At 33.6% G+C, this 27,169-nt stretch overlaps 1 protein-coding gene across 1 annotated transcript; it reads right to left on the reverse strand.

Annotated features, from left to right (window-relative positions):
• Positions 1–3,543: 3,543 nt before the first annotated feature.
• Positions 3,544–25,875, reverse strand: LOC112026517 (MADS-box transcription factor ANR1-like). Its single transcript, XM_024059207.2, has 5 exons — positions 25,730–25,875; positions 25,105–25,322; positions 8,268–8,346; positions 4,389–4,450; positions 3,544–3,649 (listed from the first exon to the last, which is right to left on the reverse strand). The coding sequence occupies exons 2-5, from the start codon at positions 25,284–25,286 to the stop codon at positions 3,544–3,546; spliced, it is 429 nt and encodes a 142-aa protein (XP_023914975.2). The 5' UTR covers positions 25,287–25,322; positions 25,730–25,875.
• Between the last annotated feature and the right edge of the window lie 1,294 nt (positions 25,876–27,169).

Consider the following 27,169-nt stretch of genomic DNA (forward strand, 5'->3'; position numbering starts at 1 on the left):
TTTGAAAAATGAATTTTTTGAAATGAGTCTCTTTTTTAAAAAAAAAAAAAAAAATCATTTCACTTAGAATGAAATTTTTGAAATTTTATCTTTTTTCAGATGAACAAAAGGTAATCCTTTGAACAACCTCTTTGGCCAATCATAATGCTCAATTGTTAACTTGATCTCATTGGCTAGAAAGGACTTGAAATCATCAAAAACATGTAATCAAATTTGCTTCTACTTTTTGAAAATTTTTTAGATTAAGTCTTCAAAGACAATCAAAGAGATGAAATGCTTGGGAATCACACATGTTGGGAATAAGCAAGAAAGGGAAAAGTCCTAAGTTTGAAGATTTAAAATTTTTTGAGAATTTGGAAATTTGTTTTCTTGAGTGTTATTTTCTGTTGGAAGCAAACAAAGTGAGTGTTTGGAGCTTAGAATTTTTTTTTTTTCTCAATCACTTGAGAATTTGTGAAATTTGTCTTTTAAAGATATCAGCCAGTGGGGCTCGATAATCTTGAGCAGTTTTCCTTCTTAATCCAAGATAAAATATCATCAGAGCTAAATATGTACTTTCAATCAACAGGACTTTAAGGAGAGCTTTATTCAAAGGTTGTAATGTAGGCTGAGTTCAGGTTATTGAAAGGAAGGATATAAAAGGCTTAAAACCCTATGATATTTCCCCAAGTATGCAATACTTTAAATTCAAGTATTGGAAGATTTTTCCACATCTTCATCATTGACTCTTATGCTAAAATCCTTGTCATGTTCATCATCTTCTCATTTGTCTTCGTTGATTCCTTTCATTTGGTTTTGATTTTTTTAGCTTGACGACTTCCTCTTTTTGGTCTTCTTAGCATCCTATCTTTTGGTCAAATCACTCACTCTCATTTTTTTTGTGAAAGATGTTAGGACATATGTGATTCAAAGTTAGGAACATATGTCATTATTTTGTTTAGTTGGTTAATCCTTTGACAAAATGCACTTTACTTGTAATTTGGTAGATCTAGTATGTGTTTAATACTTCAAGAAACAAGGTTTTAAGTTCAAGTGGTAAAACCATGCAAGCCTATCCAAGAATGAAGTGAAGAAGTACTGTTCATTAAATCTCGACAGCTAGTATCTATTGAGATTTAAAATAGCTGTTTCAGCCCGAGGCTCAACAGCCAGGGTATCTGTCGAGATTTATGAAGTTCAGATTTTCAGTTTAAGTTTTCATCCAATCTGTGAATGTATGTTAGGGATTTCTTTTCTCACAACCTTAAACATATATAAAGATTATTTTAAGAGCTATAAAAGGTGACACAGTTGCACAAGAGCAAAATTCCACAAGTGTGAATAATAGTGTAACTGGAAAACTAGTTTGCCCTAATTCTTCAAGAAGTTGTTGTGTTTGTACACCATAGAGTTTTGTAACCAAGCAACTTCATGATCTTCATCGTGTGACGAACTGAAGAACTTTGTAGCTAACATCTTTCTCAAGTTGGTGATCAAGTTGCTTATTGGGATTCACGCAATTGGTTAGTCACGTACTAGGAGCTGTGCATTGAAAAGGAGAGATTGGGGTAAGAGTTTAATTATAGGTTGGTATAAGGTACTGTGATTCCTTTATTTGTAACTGTTTGTTTTGATAATAGTGAATTCTCGGAAGTGGTGACTTTAAAATCACCTGATGAGGTTTTTGCCGTGTAGATTTCTCCATTTGTAAACAAATCATCATGTCAATTTATTTTCTGCTGCATACTTTAGTTAATTGGTGATTTGTTTGTGTTGCCACATACAATTGCATGTTAATTTGATTAATTAATAAACTTGACTAATTAATCAATTAATTCATCACAAGGGGTCAATACGTTTTTGGCTTGTCAAAAGAATTTGTTTTTTTTGCCATAATTTTGCCTAGATCGTCCTTTCAGGTTTTCAACCTAGCAGGCTTTTTTTTTTTTTAGCTCTAATTTTTGGTTAGACCACCCTTTTAGGTTTTCAGCCTAGCGAGCATTTTTTTTTTTTTTTGGGAATTTTATTGACTTTCAGTCAACTGCACTTTTTTTTTTTCTTTCAATTTGATAGACTTCCATCTAACCTGGATGAATTTGTATTTCTCCTTGATACCTTTTTATCCTTTCTAATGCACTTAATGAGTCTTCATTTTTTCTTATTCTTCTCAACTTGAATGATCTTTTATGGAATTTCATGTCTCTCATGTCTTTTGATGAATTAGTATTCTCTCACAACTTGATAAAATTCTTGCATTCACCTCTCTCTCTCTCTCTCTCTCTGAATTATTTTCTAGCTTGATGGCCTACTCTTTTTTCTCACAGTTTGGATCTTTATCTGTACATTTTAGAATTTTTGTTACTAGTCATTCTATTAAGATTGTGTTAATGCTTTGCTCGTTTTGTCTTTCTCTGTTGTTTTGCCTCTTTTCGATATTCCAATAGAAATAAGTTAAGAGTTGTATTATTAAGACAAATTTGTGGGCAGTCAGAAGTTTTTCTTGTTAGAGATACAACTGTTTAACTAATTTCATGCAACAAATTTTGATAACACTACTAGCCGTAGTCAATTTGTGATTAATCATTAATCATAACAGTTCACAGCAGTTGGCAAATCACCTAGTGCTTGCCAGTAGACATTTACATATGGATAGGATCATTTTAAGCAAATTTTAAAGTATTCTTCGTAGAATGTTCCATAATGTAGACGAATGCATTTTACAAGTAGATGAAACATTATATCTCAATGGTAGAACTAATTAATTTCCCTGTGTGAGGCAATTTTTTGTAGGATAATGATGGATAGCCACCCACAGTTATTGACCAGCTTCATTAATGCAGTTGTAATCTGTGGCAAAATTTGACAAGGTATTAATAGGATTAGTAATAATAGGATGCATCAATACTCATGAAGTAGTTTATAGTATGCCATAAGATTGAAGAGATACCCCAATTTCATTGCTTTTGTTTGTGCTTCATTGTTTTGAGCCTGAGTTGTGCTTAGCTGGAGATGGATAGGTGCTTGAAAGCCATATCCATTGTGGACGGTGTCTGGAGCATTTGTAGTTGTGTTTGCTTCATTTACATCTTTTTCTCCGTAAACCTGGGAGCCAAAGCTTCTGTTTAACCTTTGTTGGAGAAGAATCTATCTACTTTCAAGATGATTACCACTACTTTATTGCATATAAAAGGAGGGAGAGACAGAGAGAGATTACAATTTAATATATTCACGGGTTTCTTTCAAATACCTTCTTTTTCAACTCCTCATTTTCTTTACGGAACAGGTCTAACTCATTATGCAGTTCTGTGTTTTGTTGATGAACAAGATGTCCCTGCAATGAAACCTATGACTGTCAGCTGATGAATATGGAATTAGACCTAAATGAAAATTGAGGTAATTGAGTCAATCCTCTTTTTAAACCTTCCGATTTACTTCTTTTATTTCTTCAGTGTAAATTTGCTCCTGCAAGGAAAAAAAAAATGTAAGGATTCATGTGAATGCTGTACATAGGTAGGATCATGAATGTTACTGGATGAAATTTCAACTAGGGATAAATTAAGGACTTCATACCTTTTTTATGCGGATACCCTTCAAACTCATTTCCAGTGTGTTTTCCAAATTTTGTAGATCTTTGATGTTCAAATTAGCAAGTTCATGTCCCAGTAATTGCCTGCACCATCCATCACGCATTGAATTAATTGCATCTTTCAAGTGGACTGACATAATTTGGCAGTAATGACCTCTGCAAATATGCCTTATGAGAACTAAAAAGGATATTGGTTTTAGCTGGACTGAAGTATCAGAAGCCACTTTTAGCCTTATTGTAAGCTACAAAAGTTTTACATGAGTTGACCTCTTTTCACAATTCAAAATTTCAAATTACTCAAGTTCTCATTCTAACTGTAACTTTTATTATGTCAAGTTTTTGGTGATTCAAGGTTTAGATATTAGGCCTTGTAATATAAGTTTGCAGGCACATAAAAGCCTGCACATGACAGATACAGTAGTTAACTAATCTTCATGATAATATTTAACCATAATCAACAAGAAGTTAGGAGCTATCACATACTTAGAATGAGTTATGAGTGAAGTTGCAGGAAGGCCAAAGTGAGTGTCGGGTTGAGATTGTAAAAGGCAAGGCATGATGTCGACTGTCCATATTTTTCGGATATGGTCCCAAATAGAATAGAATACATAAAAGGTTCAGTGAAAATGGTGTGAAATCGATGTCAAGCTTTCAAAAGTTGAGTTGAATGAACCATAGTCATCATGGCAGGATATGTATATGATAAACCTGACTAATTAGCAACATGGTAGAGTCTTTGGCTTTTGAGTAATGCGTTTCTGAACTTTCAATTCCAAGCATCTATATATATGGTATTATTTAACTCATTATCAAATGATTCTACCTGTTGCATTCTTGCACGTACAGCAGTTGTTGCCTCAAACTCGCTGCTTCCCTTTGCCAAAACTGGAAAGTTAAAGACAAAGGATTATTATTATTATTATTATTAGTTATTATCTTTAACAAATGGACTATGATGTAAGTTATGAAGGAATAAAATGACTAATTTGAATTTGATGGCACACAATACTGCGCACTTTTAGCAGTGTGACATCAAGGTTGCAAAACAAATTTCAAAGTATTAAAAATGATTCATTGCAATTAGCAGTGAAATCTATAAATATCTAAATTAAGGATTAACATTGGGAAATTTCATTGCAGATTAAGTTACGAGCTACAGTTTTGTATTATCTTTTGACTCATAAACCTCTGTATTTTAGCGAATCAAAGATCTGATATAGCAACTTTTGTATGTTCATTTTGCATGTATCCTGAATCTGGATGCAATTTGATATTACTAAGCAAGAATGCTCCTAATTCTGACATAAAATAAAAGTAACGTGAAGAGATTCAGTAAATGAAATGAATTGTTGGAGAAAATGGGCCATTTTACATTGATACAATTACAAGAATATATGTGGTAATGAACATTGATATATTTGTCACTGAGACAATGACATTGCGGTTACTAATTAATGCATATTGGCGAAAATAGTCACAAACTGATACATGTTTTAATGATCACTAGACTTTTGGTATTAGATATGGTGTAGGAAGAAAGATGGCTGCAGGTTTACTATGGGATGGATGTGTATATATTGCCTAGAGAATTTGACATGCTAAAAACGAATTTTCCCAACAGAAATTTCGATACCTCTATACATCTTGATATTTTCTTTCAACTTTATTTTCGTATCAGAGTTGCTAATCAATGCTCCTACTTAATGACATTTCCACAAGTTTCTAAGCAACTTCTATGGTTGAGGTCCTATCTTGCATGGATTCAGGTATTCTAGTACATGAACGTGTCAAGTACTGTAAGGAATGTTCGAAACTGATGTAGCTATATTCTTTCCGATGTGCTATAGGGTGAAACCTAGGGTCAAGGTAACATAGGTAATGGGAATACCTCTATACATCTTGATATTTTCTTTCAACTTTATTTTCGTATCAGAGTTGCTAATCAATGCTCCTACTTAATGACATTTCCACAAGTTTCTAAGCAACTTCTATGGTTGAGGTCCTATCTTGCATGGATTCAGGTATTCTAGTACATGAACGTGTCAAGTACTGTAAGGAATGTTCGAAACTGATGTAGCTATATTCTTTCCGATGTGCTATAGGGTGAAACCTAGGGTCAAGGTAACATAGGTAATGGGTAAGAGTAATTAATATTTACATCTATATTATTTTCTCAACAATTTCATAACAGTATTATTGTATATACTTCATATTATATATTTCATTTATTATATAATAAAATTTGTGTGTTACAGTTATATATAGTTTTGTTAAGTAGATGTCCTCACTTTTTATTCTTATATTTCTTTTTCATTTTTTCACTTGTTTTTTCATAGAGTACAATCTTAGTACATTAAATTTATGAACATGATTTACCAAAATATATGTTTTCTATTATCAAAATGTTTTAAAAATTTTAAAAAATATTAGTTTGATTAAGATTCTATTAATAAAATTTAAAGGAAATTTCATTGTTTATTTTAAATTATTTAATCAACACCTTTTTTTTAATAAATAAATGTTAGGTCTCATATGTCATGCTTGTGCTATGTGGTTCAACAGAAGTACTCCATGTCATTTAACATGCTTTCTTTATGTGGTGAACTATAACTATATTAAAAATTATAAATTTAAAGGTTCAAGGGACTTAAAATGTTTCATTATTTATTTTAAAATATTTTAATAAATTTATTATCATTTTTTTTTGGGTTAAAAACTTGATCTTACATGATCTACTTTGGCTGCACAATTTAAATAAATATTGGTTCTTTTAATTTTCCTATCAAAGACAAAATTTATTTACAAAATTAGTTGTAACTTGAGGCTACAACCTTACTCAATAAAATAAATATTACTACATATTTTGAAAATCTAACCGTTGAATTGTATATTCTTTATGCCTTTAATACACATGTAAAATTTTGTGTCAATCATATTATTTACTGTATGATCCATAAGTTTATATTTTATGCATAATTGAAAATTACAAAAACTTACAGTTTAAATAATTTATTGATGATATAACTATTGATCTTTAATTTTCTATAAATTTTGTAAACATGAAAGATATAAGAAGAAGATATAATCCAATAGTAGATTTGTCAAAATTCACATCGATTAAAAAAATATTGAATAACATTATAGCCTTAGGTTACAATAAATTTTATAGTTAAACTTTGTCATTTTAGTTTTCAATATTAATTATATTGTCGAAATATTTTCTTTAGTTTGTGCATATATATTTTATTAGGTCTCGACTATGTTTAGAGTACTATAAGCCAAGAATAGAAGAATAGCCTACTCAATTACAGTTAGGCTATAAATTTGGAGTCATGAAAATCAAAATACCAATACAGATCTTAAAATTTTACAGTTTTTTGGTCTCAAGAAGCCAAAGCTTTTATGATCCTACTTAAATCTTGAATTATGAAGATACCTAGCTATAAACGTCCAATTTAGGTTTGGAATCTAATAAAAGCTAATCTAATTTCTTATGATCTTAACAGTCCAAAGATTGAATGGTTTGTCATTTGAGAGAGAGAGAAGATTTGAAGGTATAATGGTTATTTAAATGGTTTATAACTTTTGGGTGAGCCAAAATTAGTTGGAAGAGTTAGAGAGTAACTATCTTCAGCAATATTGGGGGGAGAGTACAAGCCCCAATATTAATTGGAAGAGTTATAGTTGATGCATAATGTTGTAAAACTTAATAAGTAGTTTTAAGTATTCTATAGAGTTAGCTACATTGCAATAGTTTATAAATTTATACGAACCATATGATTGTCTTATGATATAAATTTAAAGAACCTCACATGCACCTGATCTCAGATAGGATCTCATTTTGACACTTTGATTTAAGTGAGGAAAAAAAAGTAAGCATAAGAATCAGTACTGTGCAACCAAGATAAATAAAAAAATAAAATAAAATAAAAATTTGCAAAATGAGCAAGTTGAGGAGACTTTGGCGAATAAAGATTTTAATTTTCAAGTCTTACTTTTCTAAGTATTTGGCTATTGGAGAAATCATTGGCACATAATTAATATAAATAGACGAACAGTCAGATGAGAAAGACTTTAAACACCGGAAGCAGTTGGTAGCTAGTGACAATTTTAATAATTTAATATATATTTATTATAACAATTTCATAGGTGTTTTGAGAATAAGAGGAATTCCAGAAAAAGTTTACTTCAAATAGTTATGAACTTGCATGGTTGCTACGTTGTCAAGCCATGCATATCACACTGATTAATCTAGTACGTAACTTTGGCACATAGAGCATGCAATCGATGGATAGGCATGTTGATGCCACAATATAGTAATTTATACCTCAGTCGTTACGCTTGATACCATCACAAAGAGTAATGCTATATATACAAAAAAAAAAAAATTACAATATTCTTCACAATATTTTTAAGTTGGCAAGTTTTTGTTAGTTTTCATTTAAGTTCATTATCAACATCACATTTTTACTTACTATTAATGATCTACCACATTAGTAGTTGTGAAAAATTCTATCAAAAATTTTGAGTCTATAGCCTCCAATCACAAACAACCGTATCAATTTAAAATTGGATGATAGTAGAATTTATAGTACCTCCTAGTATCAATCAGTGAAATAAATTATCAAATATCGATTGCATATGCCTCTATTGATACAGGAAAATTTTAGAGAAGATTAGTGAGTGGTTCATGAATGTTTACCTTTACTTCGGAAGCAGGATTCATCAGCTGATGATGTTCCTCTTTTAGTTTCTTGTATCTTTCAATAACAGACTTCATGCTGATGAAATATTTAGTCATTAGATGATCATCATCATCATCATCATCATCAACTTACTCAGCACAGAAAAATCTCATTGCTGTTTATTACAGAAGTGATTTTAAAGAACACGGTAGCAAATGAAAGCTTACAAAATATAATTTCTTTTAATTTTTTTTTAAAGATAAAGCTGTGTTGCGAAATTATTAATGGAGAGAGAGAGAGAGAGAGAGAATATTAGAAAGAGAAATAAGGCGTGTTTTTCCATCACTTTAGCTTTTGTTTGTATCTCAGTGCAACACCATCACCATCACCATCATTATAATTTTATTTATTTTTATTACAATTTAAAAATAAAAATAAAAAGAGATAAAAGGTGTACATGAGCTAAACAATCATAAATTCAAACCAATTCCATCTAGTTTCCATATATTAAAAAAACAATTATTGGATTACGCCTAAAGACATCGCAATTGAGCAAAAATTATCGATGGTGATATGAAGAGTTAAAAAGGAATTCTAGAGATGTGTAATATAAGCATTTACCGTGGGGTGCACAAAATAAAGTGCAAACATTGCATTGATAAAATCAATAAACCTCAAATGAGAAATCACGAAAATGTTACAATTAATCAACCAGTACTGGCCGTAAATCATAATCTAATAGTCAATCAAAATAGATATTGGAAGAAATGACTCAAAATCTGAAACTCATAAAAATCTTTACAGAAAAGTGGTAATATTTTGCATAAAAGACATTTAACATACTAATAACATGATTAATATTTCATAATTTTAACATTATCATAGTGTTTAATCGAGACTAAAGTTGTTAAAAAAATACAAATATTAAATAAATAACTTTGCAAAGAAGCGTTTAACAAGTACTGCCATTAGAATATTTGAAGAAACTAATTTAAATTATCGCCATAGGCTACAAGATATATTGGGCCAGCCTTGATTACATTGGTTACGTGGTGGCTCATCACCATAACCATATACCAAATACAATTACGTAAAATTTTCATAAAAGTTCATAACCATATGTAGACATAATTACACAAAAATTTTATAAAGGTTCCCGAACACATTCATTCACCTCACGTGGGTAGATGCATTGCTCAAACCACAGGTCAAATAGCTTATGACAATGTTGTTCACAACTGATACAACAATACAAGTTTTCAATGCACCGATACATATTTTAATGAGTAGCTACACTTTCATCTACTAATGGATTTTTCAACAATTGATGTCAGCAATCATCACTAACCATTGTCGTCTACTATTACTAACATCTTGTGTGTTGTAGCTTGTTTATGTTTTACATTCAAAATTTGGAGGATGTTAAAGATTTTACGACCTAAGAGGACTAAATTCGATATAAGCTCATACAGTTGTAGAGCAAGTAAAGTAATTATAATCTTACTTATAATGTATGAACAACAGTCCAAAGTTATCTTAGGGTAGCTACTGTATGCACTCTATTTTGTTGTGGACGATAGTTTCATTATAACACAACAATTCACGTGGGAAAGATGTACCCACCGATTTTTTTTTTACCATGAACATATATAGACCATCAAACTGAACTATGATAGCTCTATTTTTTTTCCTTCTCTTTTTCTTTTTCTCTTTTTATTTTTCTTTCTATTACTATGTATTACAACAACAATTCTATCAGGATATGAGAGACAAGTATCAGCTTTCTTTTTTAACAAAGTATTTCCACTTGAATATGGAAACAATAATTCTTCCCTCCTTTTTTCTGTTCCATTAACATACGGTGGTTGAGTTCACTTTTGCATTTTTACTATTTTTTTCTAACTCCATTTTGTATCAAATATGTACTACTAGATAATAATATCACAACTTAAATTTTGTTTCCTACCATATCCCAGAATTTTACTCTACCAAGGTTCACAATCTATTAAAACTACTTTTTTTTTTCTTTTTTTGGTATCGCACTATGTCTTATAAATGTTAGAAGGCCTAGCAAAAAGATAATTAATATTCATCTCCAAAATTAAAATATGTACCATTGGTTAAAATCCTAACGTTGGATAATTACAAAACCCAAAGGAATTACACTCACAAAGTTGGTTAGGCATCACGCCCCATAAAGAGAAGGTCACTAATTCAAATGTATCATTTTCTCTTTGTAAAATCAAAATGAAACGAGTTCAAAATGATCAGTTCAAAATAGACACATGCATGTTTTGTTAGGTTTTAATGGGATGGTGTTTGTGTCACACTACTGAAAATGATACCCAGGAATTCTAGCAATTCCGACGTAAATCTGTCTAGCCTTGACTGAAAGACCATGCTTACCCTACTGTTAGGTTCTAAGGTCTTAGGAGTTTTTGTATTTAGAACTCTAATTTGTAATGTTGGCAAACCATGATCAAAACAGTGTATTTAGTCTTGTTTAGAATTGCTCAAAGTTGGTTTAATATTGTAAAGTTGGAATCGAGTGGCTGCAGAAGTACTTGAGACTTTCGGCCTGGCTCGATCGATTGAAGAATAGACTCGATCGATCGAAAATCGCACAGGTTGAATTTTCTGCAGATTTTCCAACTCAGCCCTACTTCATTAAACGTTTAGGGTTTTGTGTTTTTACCAGGGTAGATGCATTGCTCAAACCACAGGTCAAATAGCTTATGACAATGTTGTTCACAACTGATACAACAATACAAGTTTTCAATGCACCGATACATATTTTAATGAGTAGCTACACTTTCATCTACTAATGGATTTTTCAACAATTGATGTCAGCAATCATCACTAACCATTGTCGTCTACTATTACTAACATCTTGTGTATTGTAGCTTGTTTATGTTTTACATTCAAAATTTGGAGGATGTTAAAGATATTACGACCTAAGAGGACTAAATTCGATATAAGCTCATACAGTTGTAGAGCAAGTAAAGTAATTATAATCTTACATATAATGTATGAACAACAGTCCAAAGTTATCTTAGGGTAGCTACTGTATGCACTCTATATTGTTGTGGACGATAGTTTCATTATAACACAACAATTCACGTGGGAAAGATGTACCCACCGATTTTTTTTTTTTACCATGAACATATATAGACCATCAAACTGAACTATGATAGCTCTATTTTTTTTCCTTCTCTTTTTCTTTTTCTCTTTTTATTTTTCTTTCTATTACTATGTATTACAACAACAATTCTATCAGGATATTAGAGACAAGTATCAGCTTTCTTTTTTAACAAAGTATTTCCACTTGAATATGGAAACAATAATTCTTCCCTCCTTTTTTCTGTTCCATTAACATACGGTGGTTGAGTTCACTTTTGCATTTTTACTATTTTTTTCTAACTCCATTTTGTATCAAATATGTACTACTAGATAATAATATCACAACTTAAATTTTGTTTCCTACCATATCCCAGAATTTTACTCTACCAAGGTTCACAATCTATTAAAACTACTTTTTTTTTTCTTTTTTTGGTATCGCACTATGTCTTATAAATGTTAGAAGGCCTAGCAAAAAGATAATTAATATTCATCTCCAAAATTAAAATATGTACCATTGGTTAAAATCCTAACGTTGGATAATTACAAAACCCAAAGGAATTACACTCACAAAGTTGGTTAGGCATCACGCCTCATAAAGAGAAGGTCACTAATTCAAATGTATCATTTTCTCTTTGTAAAATCAAAATGAAGCGAGTTCAAAATGATCAGTTCAAAATAGACACATGCATGTTTTGTTAGGTTTTAATGGGATGGTGTTTGTGTCACACTACTGAAAATGATACCCAGGAATTCTAGCAAATCCGACGTAAATCTGTCTAGCCTTGACTGAAAGACCATGCTTACCCTACGTTTAGCTAGCGCTGCAAAACGACCAAAATGAATCTTTTAGTTGACGTGAGGGCATCAGTAATATGAAATAGTTTGTGTGCATGCAGTGTTATTCGGTAAGCAAACACACCATTGAGAGCTATCCTTATCCCTGTTATGGCGATCCAAACAATATTTTAAAACTTCCATACATGTATCAATGGACCATCAATATAAGTCGAATTATGTATCTTCAACTGTTACTACTGATAATTACTTCCTTAATCAGTAGAATGAATGAAACTTCTAACCATGCATGTTGATGCTATTTGCCAAACAACTAATTAGATATTCCATGCGTGAGTGAAAGGTAGTGAGAACTTTAAAAATCTACCTTTACACATGATAGTTGATCATGCTTACTATAACTAGTTATTTTGGTTTCCACTAGCAATTTTAACCATAATCTCAGCTCTATTTATCGGATTGAACAAGATACGACTTATTTGAAATTAATTAAACAAACAATTCACAAAACCAATAAATATATATAATATATATATATATTCCACGCAACAAAAGAGAGAGAGGGATTTGAACCTTGATAGTTCTTTGTTTCGAACTATACCAATTTTCAAGACTGGAGCTATCAACCACTCTGCCACCTCTTACAATTAAATTAAATTATCTTTACAAGTTTACCACTATCCTCTGTACTCATTGCTGACAGGCATTGCTTCGTCTCTTTTTCATGGTCAGACTAATACTGTTCTCCCTCCCAACTTTTATATCCTTATAAATATTAATAATAATAAAAATTATATTTTTTGAAATTTAATATATTATGTATGATGTCGAGGGATCATATTATAACAAAAGAATATGTGACTTATTTAGGAAGGGACAACAAATATGACTGGATTTAACATTCCTCATCAAAATTGTTCTTCCAAATGGATACTAGAGAAAATATTCTATCGTTTGTTTGAAACTAATGGAAATTTGGATGAGGAAAATGAAACAAAATTGATGTAAGACAAATATATATGAATTATTGATATATATCTCTAGGGTTTTTGTCAAGTTTTTCTATGTAAATTTATGGTTGTAGTCCCTAGACATGAAGACTACTTATTTTCAGATAGGATTTATCAAAAAAAGAAATTTATTGATTTTAGTGTTCACATTATATATATTCTAGAATTTTCTTTAGGGATTTAAAGAATTCTCTTAAAGAATTTAGGGTTTTTTAGACGTGTTCTATTTCATGTAACCATCCCATTGCATCACTTGGTAGAGCCTTGTCCTTTTTCTAATATGATGGTTAACGGATGAGACAGTAGCATTTCTAATTATAGCAAACTCGTACAAGAAGATTTTACAATGGGCAAATCCTTCATTTTCAATGTGACGCCAACAATTCAAATATGACACCCAGCAAGCCATGCATACGTGACGTGTGCCAACCACTCACCAATCTCTTTGTAAGGAACAGAACATCAGAGATAGGCTAGAATTGTGAAAGAAATTATCAATACTATTCACAAATGCATTTCTAAATACAACAAAATTTTAATCTTAGATAGAATAATGTATAAGTGGGATTTCATTTATTGGATTCTTGATTTGGATGATTATTTTAATTTTTGAGAAATCATTATTGAAGTAAACTAGTGAGTCAATTTGGCACTGGAGGCCAATTTGGTACCAGTTTATACAAATATGAATTTGATAAATTTTATGTACAAGCTGTTATAACTTGATTTTTCTACAACACATTTTAGAAGAATATCAGTACTGGTTTAATGGCTAGCATGTTATATTTCTCCGATATAGCCGATACTAGTATGGTGTTAACTTTCCTAAACCAAACCATTTCTCTCTCTTGCGCAAAAGAGAAAAAAAATTGAACCCACAAATCCTGGCTCTAGTTGTCTAGCAAGGCTGCGATCAGTTTGATTGGAGGTTGGACCATGAACTCCAGCTTTGGTGAGACCACGAATGGTGCCATCTAGTCCGTTTTTCTCTCCCCTAGTTCTCTCTTCCTCTCTCCTCTAAAATGTTTGCAATTGTCTTTAGCAATTGTTTTGGCCCATGTCACATGACTATAACATTATTTCAACAAATAGCTAACTAACAGAAGTACCAATTTGGCACACGTGTAAATTTTAGGTACTGAATTGGCTAAAATAAACTTTTAAGAGGTGTTATAGCCACTGCCTCAAAGCTCAAAGGATGTAAAAGTATTTTTCTCAAGAAAAATATTTTGATGAGATTGGGAGACCACTAAGGAAGATCAATTCAATTAGAAGGTTCCTGACCCACAATCCATATAATGCAATTTATGATTCTTTACAAGAATGGGAAGTGTGGAAAGATGAATTTAAGATCTTATAGAGAAGGAAAATTCCCATAAAATGAATTTATAGAATTTTGTGAAACAAATAAGAGTCTTCGCTCTCTAGAACAATCCCTAGGTCACACACACAAACAAAAAAAAAAAAAAAAAAAAAAGAAAAAGAAAAAGAAAAAGAAATTGTTGCTCCAAAAAAAAAAAAAAAAAAAAAAAAAAAGACATAACAAAAAGAAAGTGTTGCTCCATTCTTAACATGTCTAGAAGCATGCATGTTAAAGTGCAAGGAAATGCCTAACGAACTTTGGGCTAAAGTTGTTGACTATGCAATCCATTTGTCCAACTATTGTCTCAAAACGAGTAGTGTACAAAGAAAAACCACACAACAACTTTGGAGCAAAAAGAAGCTCACAATTTCCCACTTATGTGTATTTGGAAGTATTATATATATACATGAACTAGATAAAGAGAGGTCCAAACTAATGAACGAAAGTGTGAAGTATGTGTTCATTGGATATAATTCAATCTCTAAGGGCTAAAAGCTCTATAATCTCTATGACCCAAGCACTGTGTAAATAATATACAGTGTACAATAGAGAGCCTTATATAGGCTAGGTATGTGTGAAGTACAAGTAATATGAGTAAACTACAAGTACAGTATACTGGGTTAAGCCCAATTGGCTAATCTAGTCTAAGCTATATAGTAACATCCCCCCTCAAACTCGAGGTGGCAAGGAGGAAGCCAACTGGAGTTTGGATATAAGATCTCGAAAATGGCCAGGCAAGTGAGTCTTGGTGAAGAGATCAGCAGGCTGGTCAGCAGAGGAGATGGAGAACATCTTGAGATTGCCTTTCTTGAGATGCTGGCGAGTGATGTGGCAATCAATCTCAATGTGTTTGGTGCATTCATGGAAGACATCATTATGAGCAAATGTAGATAGCACTACGATTGTCACAATAAAGAGGAGTGGCAGTGGGCTGTAGAGCATCCATGTCAACCAAAAGCCAACAAAGCCAGACAAGCTTGCAGGTGGTGTCGGCAAAGGCACGATACTTTACCTCAATACTGGAACGGGAAACCACATCCTGCTTCTTGCTATGCCACGAGACAAGAGAAGTACCTAACAAGAAACAGAAACCTATGATAGAGCATCGATCAGTCGGATCACCTACCTAGTCCGCATCTGAATAAGCATAAAAGCTCAAGAGAAGACCGAGAGGAGTAGTGGAGACTATGATAAAGTGTGCCCTTGACATGTTGGAGAATCTGAAGAACAGCAGCATAGTGGACAGAACAAGGGGCATCCATGAACTTACTAACCATACCCACGGCATGTGAAATATCTGAACGAGTAACAGTGAGATAGATCAGACTACCAACCAACTGACAATAGCGAGTAGCATCAGATATAGGTTCACCATCCAAGGGTGTAAGCTTTGCATTGTATTCCAAGGGAGTGGAAACTGTTAGGATATATGTGTTTTCTCTTGTTAAAAACATATGTCACTTATTTATGTAAATTGGCTAATCCTTTGACAAAACGCACTCTACTTGTAATTGAGTAGTTCTAAGTGTTTTTAATACTTCAAGAAACAAGGTTTCAAGATCAAGTGTTGAAGTCATCAAGTCTGTCCAAGAAAAACAAGCTGAAGTGAAAATTCATTAAACCTCAACACCTGCTCGATAGCTCCTCGACACCTACTATTTGTCGAGATTTATAAAATCAGATTTTCTGATATGATTTCTTGGGATCCGTGAATATGTTTTTGGGCATTCTTTTCTCCTAACCCTAAACATATAAAAGGATTGTTTTAAGAGCCGTCAAACTGTACACAAGTTGTAAAAGCATTGAGCAAACTCTGTTCAAGCAATTTGTGATCAAAGACGAAGTTCTTGACCTAGTTCATCTTCTTAGAAGAAGTTGCTGTGTATTTGCACCAAAGGGTTTTTGTGACCAAGCATCTTCCTGATCTTCATTGTGTAGGATGAACTGAAGAACTTTGCAGCCAACCTCTCCTTCTAAGTTAGTGTTTGAAGTCGTGTACTGGAATTCGCGCATTGGTTAGTCACGTACTTGGGAGCCGTGCACCGAAAGAGGGAACTGTCACTACAGATCAAGTCCAATTGGGTATTGGGGTAAAAATTCAATTGTAGGTTGGTAAAGTACTTGGGATTCCTTTACTTGTAACCGCTTGATTTGATAATAGTGGAGTTTCGAGAGTGGTGACCTGAAAATCACCCGGTGGGGTTTTTGCTGCAAGGGTTTTCCCTATTCGTAAACAAATCACCGTGTCTTTTAATTTCTGCTACATATTTAGTTTTTGGTGATTTGTTTGTGCTTCCACGCGTTTGTATGATAAATTGATTAATTAATAACTTGGCTAATAAATTAATTGGTTTAATCACAAGGGGTTATTCAGTTTGTGGCCTATTAGAAACAATCTTGTTGTCAATGATACCGGCTTTGGAGAGAAGAACAGAAGCATATTTAGCTTGGGAAAGATAATATACATCATAGGATGAGGTAACCTCAAGCTCAAGAAAATAGTTAAGAATGCCCAAATCTTTCATCTCAAAATGCCCACTAAGGAAGTGCTGAAGAAAGCGGATACCTGCAGAATCATCTCTAGTAATAATCATATCATTAACATAGAGAAGAATAAGAGTGATACCAGTAGAGGATCTTTGGACGGAGAGAGCAGTGTCATGAGGACTTGAAGTGAAACCCTATTGAGCAACAATTGAGCTAAAATTTTCAAATCAAGCTCGAGGAGCCTGCTTGAGGCCATAAAGAGCACGACGATGGCGACAAACTTAACTGCCTGAGTGTGGATAGCCAGGAGGTGGTTGCATATACACTTCTTCTTGGAGGTCTCCATTGAGGAAAGTATTCTTCACATCCATTTGATAAAGAGGCTAAGGGCGAATAGCAGCCACATCAATGAGACATCTGACAGATGTAAGGCGAGCAATAGGAGCAAATGTTTCCTCATAGTCAATGCCATACTCCTGGGTAAAGCCCTTGGCTATGAGGCGAGCCTTGTATTGTTCAACAGATTCATCAGCCTTGGTCTTGATCTTGTAAACCCACCTATAACCTACTACAGACTGACAAGGAGGCAAATCAACCATATCCTAAGTGTGATTCTTATGAAGGACATTTAGTTTTTCATTCATAGCTTGCTGCCAAAGAGGGTCAGTATGGGCCTCACGATAGGTGTGAGGTTCATAGAGGGTGACAAGAGTAAAAAAGCAGTGATAATCAAAGAGATAAGGGGGAGGAATGCTTACTCGAGTAGAATGACGAAGTTTAGGACCAACAGGAGACTCAAAAGAGGGTGGTGCCACAGGATCCAAGACAGACGAGTCATATGCCGGGGATAGAACTGGAGATGAGTCGTCTGGAGAGGCAGCCGATGTTAAAGAATCCTCCACAAGTTCAGGATAGAGAGGGAGAAAAAGATCAGTAAAAATAGGAGACTCGGAGGAAAAGGACCCAGGAAACTGCTGAAGACTCGTGAAAGGACGATGTTTCCAAAACTCAACATAACGGGAGACACGAAGACGATGAGAAATGGGATCATAGCAGCGAAACCCCTTTTGAGATACACCATAACTAAGGAAACAACAGAGACGAGCATGAGGTTGGAGCTTTGTTCGTTCATGAGGAGGAAGAGAGATAAAGTAAGCACAACCAAAAACCTGAAGAGAGGAGTAGTCGGGGTTTTGACCATAGAAAAGCTCAAATGGTGATTTGTTGTGTGTAGTTAGTGAAGGAATACAATTAATGGTGTATACAGCAGCGAGTGCGGCCTCACCCCAAAAGCGCTCAGAAAGAAAGACAGAAATAAGAAAGGTGCAGACAACATCAAGAATGTGACGATGTTTTCGTTCAACACAACCATTTTGTTGAGAGGTGTAAGGACAAGACCGCTGAGTAAGGGTACCATGACTCTCTAAAAAGGATAGAAAAGATTCATCATTATATACTTGAGCATTATCTGATTGAAAAAACTTTGACGGTGCGATTAAACTGTGTTTCAATCATTTTATGAAATTTTTGGTAAATAGACACAAGCTCAGACCTATGGTGAAGTAGATAAATCCAAGTATATCGAAAAAAATCATCCACAAATATGACAAAATATCTAGATCCCCCCTCAGTGGGAACATGTACAGGACCTCAAATATCAGAATGTATAAGATCAAAAGGTGCAGAAGAAAAGGAGTCACTATTATTAAAAGGCAATTTTGTTTGTTTGCCAAAATGACAGAAAGTACAATCAAAATTTTGAAAGTGAACTGAACCTAAATGACCTTGAGAAACTAACAACTGAAGACGAGATAAGCATGGATGACCAAGACGAGCATGTCGTAGATTAGGTGAGGGGGTAGCAGTAGTAGCAGCAATAGAAACAACTTGTGAAGAGATTGTTCCTCTATGATTAACAGGCATAGGAGTTCCATCAGCAATATAAATGGTGATGGGGTGTTCTAAGGGTGTCTTATCAGAAAATTGGGATTCATCAGAAGTCATATGGTTACAACATGCAGTATCAAAAAACTAAGGTCGTTTACCTGAGGTGACCGAAAAGGCAGTGGAAGTTCGGGATAAAACCTATTGAATTACTGCCTCAATATCAGCTGTAGTAAGTGAGGAAGCCAAAGATGGACCTTTAGGAATCGATGGATCTGAAGGATACATAGCAGCTACCTGAGGAAGAGAAGCTTTATTTTGCTCTTGTATAAATTTCTACAGTTTGCGACAAACTGAGATGTCATGGCTTTTGGCACGGCAAAACTCACAGCGAGTACCTTTGGAAGACTGAGAGGTGGGATGCCCAAAGTTTATTTATGGAGGAGCAGTGAATGCAGCAATGGGAGGCTGCGGAGATGGTGTAGCCAATACATGATTAGATGATGACATGTGATGAGTAGGCCGACAGTTCTCCTTAGAAATGAGCTCCTTGACTGCAGCATCAAGAGAATGAGTAGGAGACCAGCTAAGCATAGAAGCCCTAATAGGCTAAAAATCCTCACGTAAACCTATCATGAAGTGCATAAATTTACAGCAATCTCAATATTTGACAAAGAGCTCAATGTCCTTAGAACACACTAGTGGAGGATCTGCAGTAGAGAGTTGTTCCCACATAGTAGAAGTCTGAGAATAAAAATAAAAAATAGACTGACCTGGCTCTTGGCGCATTTGATAAAATTGTGATTCAATGTGGAACTCCAAGCTTGAATCATTAGTGCAATCATAGCAATTGGCCAAAAATTTCCAAGCAGCCTCAGCAATCTCAAGACGAGGAAGAAGATTATAAAGGAAGGGAATAGAGGTATTGATAAAGCAAGACAAGATCTTACTTCGAATACTCTCCCATTCCTCTAGGCGTTCTTCATAATCATCCACTGTAACAGCAATCTTGGAGGCATCTTCAGCAGCTGTGGCTTTGGACTGAGGTTTTGGTACTGGCTTAGGAATTGAACCAGTCACATATCTCCATAGTTTACGACCCTTGAGAAAGATAGTCATATTCTGAGACCATGCATGATAGCTAGTAGGACCATCCAACATAATGGTGATAAGACATATGATATCTCATTCGTTTTGTTGAGCCATAATGAAGAAAATGACCAAAAAGTGGGATTTAGAGACCTCAAATGCAGAAACGGAGAACAAAATCAAAATCTACATGAAAAACTGAGCAAAACAGGCCCTGTTGAAATTTTTTTCCTTTGGTCAAAGTCAACGGCTTGGTCAACGGCTCATGTGCTGACGTGGCAGTATGACGTCGCCCTAAGGTTGATGTGGTAGGACGTGAAACAGAGCAGATGCATGTGTCGCATGGAAGCACATGACAACGCTATCCTAGCGTGTGAGGCGCATGTGAGAGGCTTACAGAGCATGGTGGCACATGGAGCTCGTGCTCGTGAGGCAGAAACTTGAGATGGCATGTAGGGGTGCGTGTAAGGTGGTTTCTGGCAGCTCTTTGTTGGGTTTTGCTCAAGATCGAAAGATTTTTCAATATGTGACTTAACTTTGGTAGTTGATCAACAAAACTGATGAAATCCGAGTGTTTTTGGGGCTGTTGGTGTGACAGTGGTGACTCGCTTTTGACAGTGACTACTAGATGAAGGCGAAAGTAGCAGAAGAATGCTGGAGATGTCCACAAGAACTAGAAAGTTAGAAGAATGGCTCTGATACCATGTAAATAATATAAAGTGTATAATAGAGAGCATTATATAAGCTAGGTATGTGTGCAGTACAAGTAATATGAGTAAACTACAAGTACAGTATACAAGGCTAAGCCCAATGGGCTAATATAGTCTAAGCTATACACTAACACACTGGAATAGTCATTTTTAGTTGCAATGTGAGAATTGGTGAAAAAAATTATATCAAATTGGAGAACCTAAGAAGAAGATAAGTATGAATTCTTTCTTCCACTTGTAAGGGGGAATGGGCAGACTAACAGTGAATTGGACAAGTATGTAGTAAGTTAGGCAACGGTTTAAAGTTTTAAGAAAAATAGCATCTCGAGTTTTAGAAACTCGAGATCCATATTAAAACTCGAGTCCCAAAGACTCGCTTAGCGAGCGTTTTGGGACTGAAAATGCCATAAAGATCACGAGTTTTAGAAACTCGAATTCCTATAGTGGCGTTTTTAAATCCTATAGTGACGTTTTAAAGCCCTATAGCAGCGTTTTTCGGCAAAAAAATTTTTATAAGTCTGTTCAGGGAGCCCTATAGTGGCGTTTTTGAGCCCCATAATGACGTTTTAAAGTCCTATAGCGACATATTATAGAACTCGAGTCTTTAAAACTCAATTTTTATGTTGATTTTTTCTTCACATTTTACCCATTCACTTACAAATCGAGACTTAAAAACTCGAGTTTTATCTTAGAACTCGAGTTTTAGACACTCGAGATGCTACTTTTCAACATTCTTTTCCACCGTGACAACTAACTAAATTTTTTAATATTTATTGTTATTTAGAAATAAAATCCCCACTTGTAAAAGAAGAACATGTGGAGAAAGTTTCAAAAATAGTTTGTCACACCACCTTCATGACCAACACCTCCCGTTCAAGAAAGCACATCCTAATAATCATCACTAGATGGTGTTCTAGTGAAAGACAATAAGGATTAAGAAGTCTCCAATATCTCTTTGATTCAACAGAGAATATAGATAATCTAGTCCTCTCCTATCTGGCAACAGAGAATATACGATTAAAGAAGCAATGCAAAACAAGAAATAGAGAAAAGTTATGGACGAGTAGGTCAAGATAATAAGGAAGGATGAAGGTTGAGATCTAGAAACTCTTCTATATGGAAAACTGGCAATTGCAATGAAATGTGTGTACAAGATGAAGAAGAATAAAACAAAAGAGGCGAATATATAGAATAAGATTGGTAGTTGAAGGATATAACTGGATCTAAATTGTTGACTATGATGAGGTATTCACTCCAGTTACTCGTTAGGAAACTATACAAACAATAATTTGTGGGCTATAGCGATAGCGATTGGGCTGCAGATATAGACGAAAGAAAGAGTACAATTAGCTTCGTATTCTACATAAACAAAATTGACAATTTTCACTAGCAAAGTTGGGTGTGTTTCAACTAATTCTCATGTTTGACGTGTTATTTGACTTAGAATTTTATTAAAGGAGATGCATATACTGCAAGTAGAAGCTATAAAAATATTTGTGGACAATAAAAATCACTAACTCTTGGAAAGAATCCTATTTTTCCTGAACAAAGCAAACACTTTGATGCGGGCTATCATTTTGTTCGAGAGTGCATCACTGGGATGGAAGTTCAACTTGAGTTCATAAAGTCACATAATCATCCATAAGAGAGAAGCTCAACTAGAATTCGTTAAGTCTCATAATCAAGTGTCAAATATATTCACCAATCCACTCAAGTACAATGCTTTTTAGAAGTTACGAGCCTTAGAGTGATAAAATAAAATGAAAAAAGTTTAAGGAGGATGTTAGAAGTTAACTTATTTTATTTAAACTTTCATTTATTGCATGAGTTTTGTATATTAAATAAAATTTTAATGAAAGAACTTTATTGAAGTTATGTGAATTACAAAGTGACATGTTTATATAATAAATGTAGTTGAAGTTAAAGATTGCATGTATATATACCAATACATTCGTTCATTTAAAACCAAGAAAAAAAAAAGAGAGAGAAAGAGAAATATAAGAGAGTTCTCTTCCTCTTCCCACTCCTCTCTTTTAAGTGTGTGAATCTCATTCGCAACAAAAAGTGTGAGTCTCTTCCACTGTGAGTGGTGTATGAGTGTTTGAGAGTGTACAAGTGTGTGAAGGTCCACAAACTTTCAACATGCAATTTTAATTATAGTGCAGTCACTAAGCTGGAATCTGATCCAAAGTTGTATGGTTTCTTGTTCCAACTTCCAACAACTGAAAATTTAGCATCATACTACATGATGAACCCGAACTCAAACCTAAGATACTCATCAATGCCAATAAGGGTCTGAATAGGGTTTTATATACAGGGGATTAGTCATTTCCATCTATAGCCAAAAGTAGTGAAGCCGCTCAAATGAGGAAAAACAAAATTGGTTTTAAAAGGTAGAAGAAGACCATGGATGCTTTAACGAGTAACCTACGCAATAAACTAAATACAATAAGAGCATCTCCATCAAATTTGTGTATTGTTTGGAGAATGAATAGTGACTTTTACCTTTATCTACCAATTTTTTCAAATACACTTTCCAACAGATTATCTATCTCATTTAAATATTATTTCTTTATTCATTCTTTATTTTTTTTTTAACAAATATACATCTTCCAACATTTTTTTATTCAATACCTGATTATTATAATAGAAAAAATACATTTGATGAATGAACAGTAGCCCATCAGACTTGATGAGCTACTGTTTATGAGTCAAAAAAAATTCTAAATATAGAGAATCCATTGGAGTGGCTTTTTTTGGTCTCATTCTCTATAGAGAATATTTTACCTTTACATACACAATTGGAGATGCTCTAAGCATGCACGTTCCCAAATACGCGTGCATGGCTGCACTAGCAAACCTTGGTCCGGCGACTCCGGTGTGTATATATATAAAGATGTCAAGTTATGGCCCGCAAAAATTTTAAATCTCCTAAATTTTTAAATACGTGAGACTTATCGTACAGATATAAAGAATCAGAGACATTTTCAAATGAAATATTCAACTAATAATAGATTTTGGTATGACTATATTTTTTTTCCTGAGATGGAATCCACTTAATGTTCTAGCAAGTGTAACGTATATATAAATATATGATAACTATTAAATAAGAGATAGCGAGGAATGAATGGGAGGAGAAAAGGTATTGAGAATTTAGTCAAATGAATAATTGTCTATGCTAATATGGCAAGGAGTAAAAGGAATTTCTTAAAAAGATTCTATACTTAGTTTCTAAACAATGTTAATTGAATCTAGAAATTCATAATACATATTTAAAAATAAGTGTAATATTTTATTCTCATGATTCGTATTCTTAAGAACATATTGTGAATATTCTTATTATGGGGTATCAAAATTATTGTTTATATGACGTGAAATAGACTTCATTTATCGGAAAATGATTAACTAAGACTTAAAAAAAAAAAAATAGTGTCAATTATAAGGTCATACATAATAATACTAGTAAACATGGAACCTCTTCTCTGCACTTGATTCCTTTCTTCCTTCTTTTTTATTTTTGGGTAAAAATTGAACTCTTTTTTTTAGGGGAATCCATCATGTTTTGGAGGAATATTTATGTAGTATTTTCATTGACCAAAAAGTTAAGAAACTTGAGTACCATCTTCTTTGGCTAGCTAGGAACTTTATACCTGAAACAGTACATTTTTCACCAAATCAACGGCTCATGAAATCTAATCATAAGTTTCTTCACCAAAAAAGATGTAAACATGTGTAATTTCATTGACGAGCACTTTAGTCACATCCACTCCAATAGACGGTGACATATTAGTACTGCTAAACAGTACACCACCCCCCATCATTAGCAATCATTGCCAATAGTACTGAAGCGATTTGTGTAGGTTACAAAGAGCCTAAAACATGCCGGGTTGACTAAGACTTTGAGACTAGGAGGGAGGTCAATAATGTTAGAGGGATCAGGGTCTCGTATCATAAATGAGTCAATGACTTGAATCTTCAAAAACAAAGTCATTTCTCGAAATTTGTTCATCACATAGAACGATTTTCTTATATTTTTTTGGCCAAACGCAGAAGAACTCGAAACATATTTCAGGTTTTCTTCAAGATTTAAATGGCCACAAACACATTACATATGATTCAAAGTGGTTTTCCAGAAAATGCTAGCATAGATACGTGGTCTTTTTACGACGTGTAAGGAGTTAGGCAGGCAACAATATTTTATGTCAGCATAGTGCAATACAGATTGTAATCGATGTCCTTGTTCAGATATATATATATATATATACACACATATATAAGTAAATAAGAAATTCACCTAGTACTGAAATTCATCCAAAAGCTATAGAGAACAGCACATATAATCCAATAGAAAATATATTTTCAATGAGGGAGAGATAATTAAGAGAGATTATCAAACCTAGTATTTGAATAATCATAGAGCCTGCCGGTGCTGGAGAAGATGATAAGTCCAACTTCAGCTTCGCAAAGGATAGAGAGCTCCTTGGCCTTCTTGAGCAAACCATTTCTTCTCTTGGAGAAAGTCACTTGCCTGCTAGTCGAATTGTCGATCCTTTTAATGACAATCTTTCCTCTCCCCATTATCTCTTTGATTATCCCTTGCTCCCTTTCTGCTAACTAGATTGACAAACACAGTTACTCGTAAAATCATTGTGAAATTACTCAAAGCTAGCTAGATCCACCACAAATTCAATTACTAAACAATTTTTTTTTCTTTTCTAATTTACTTTTTGTTGTTTAAAACAAGAGAAAAAAAGGGTACTTCGTAATTACACCTAGAAGAAGTATAAGATCAATAACAATATCCAACGGAGGGAAAAAAAGGCAAAAAAGGTACAACCAAATATAGAAGAACAACGTGGAACAAATTAGATCAAATTAAAATCCTATAGTATTCTCCAAAAAAAAAAAAAAAAAGAGGTTAAAATCCTATAAAAAGTAAGTGTGTAGAAATGGAAAGAGCTAGCAAAGAGAATTGCAAGTAAATCAAATTAAAGCATGAATGCAGGTAGGAAAAAGCTTACTTGATTGAGGTATATGCTATAGTGATAAAGAGGGAGAAAGTAGAGAGGTTTGGGATGAAGAAACAGGTAGATAGATAGATAGATAGATAGATGGTTTCTGTTTAGAGTGATAGATAGCTTTTTTCTAGGGGAATGCCAAACCAATGTTATTTTTTGGATTGAAATGGCAAGCACGGGGCTGATACTATGACAAAGAAAAGAGTTATTTAAAGCAGACTCATTGTGTGGTCCTGTACGTGGTGTGCAATGTGCAGCACAACCCAAAACCGCCTTAGTGGGTTCCAAGGTGTGGGGCCATATTTCCCCCCCAAGCCCCAGGACCACTGACCTCATTACCATAATTAACCCCAAAAATGTTTACCCGCTCCGTGTCCCTCATCATGGTCCCTGTTTTTTTGTAAGTGCTACCCATCCGTTGTGGGTGGGGGTGTCCTTTAACCATCATAGTCACTGTTAATCCAACTTATATTTATGAGAAAGCTTCTAAAATTTTGTATCCTTTTTACTAAGAGACAATGATGTTAATTTCTTTAAAGATTTGAATTTTTGTTAAAGTTTTCTGTTAACGACAAGTAGAGATGGTGTATTTGAGTAAATGAGAATTTGGAAAGCAATAGAAACAAATAAACAAATACTCCTCTTAACTAATTCTTGCACGGCTCTTCAAAAAAAAGTCTAATTGATTTTAATAAAAGATTCGTCCTAAACCACTGCCAATGGTGACTTTAATTTTTTTTTTCTAGGGTAGTTATTAATAAGCTTAAATTATACAAAATCTATTTATAGTAGAATTTGAAATCATTGACATCATTGTTAAAAAAAAAAAAAAAAATGCAAATACATGAAGTTACTAATAAAAATAGGGTAGTTATTAATAAGCTTAAATTATACAAAATCTATTTATAGTAGAATTTGAAATCATTGACATCATTGTTAAAAAAAAAAAAAAAAATGCAAATACATGAAGTTACTAATAAAATGAAAAAGTAAAAAGGGATCGTTGAGAAATAAAGTGACAATTAAGAATGTTGATGTGAGTGCAATAAAGTGAAAGAGAGTCTGGACCATTGATAAATAAATATATATATATATATATATGGAGAAAGAGAGAGAGAGAGAGAGGGGTAGAGAGCAATGGATGATTCATGTTGCAACTGCAAGCCAAGTTGTCAAGGAGAGTAGAATTGTTACGATTGCAAAGCTAAGGAAAGCAAAGCTGCTGACGTTGTTAAGGAGAACTCAAAATTACCATATCTCTTTTGATACTTTTTTTTCCCCTTTGGCAAAAAGAAAATAGAGATTATTTTAATATAATGGGTTGAACAAGTTATGAATTTGAATTATTAGGGTAGTTATTTTTTTATTTTTTGAACGGAATTTTTGTTTTTGGTAATTTCTTTTTAAGGAAAATGAAATTAGAGATTATTTTAATGTAATGGA

Source organism: Quercus suber, unplaced genomic scaffold, assembly GCF_002906115.3.
Source record: "Quercus suber isolate HL8 unplaced genomic scaffold, Cork oak 2.0 scaffold_267, whole genome shotgun sequence".
NCBI classification, from domain to species: domain Eukaryota; kingdom Viridiplantae; phylum Streptophyta; class Magnoliopsida; order Fagales; family Fagaceae; genus Quercus; species Quercus suber.

Bases quoted from the DNA above. Each gene is read 5' to 3' on its own strand.
- LOC112026517 (XM_024059207.2), bottom strand. From the start codon at position 25,286: ATGGGGAGAGGAAAGATTGTCATTAAAAGGATCGACAATTCGACTAGC. The intron at 8,347-25,104 runs GTTTGATAATCT...ATATTTCATCAG, and splicing joins TATGATTATTCAAATACTAG to CATGAAGTCTGTTATTGAAA. The intron at 4,451-8,267 runs GTAAACATTCAT...TTAACTTTCCAG, and splicing joins ATCCTGCTTCCGAAGTAAAG to TTTTGGCAAAGGGAAGCAGC.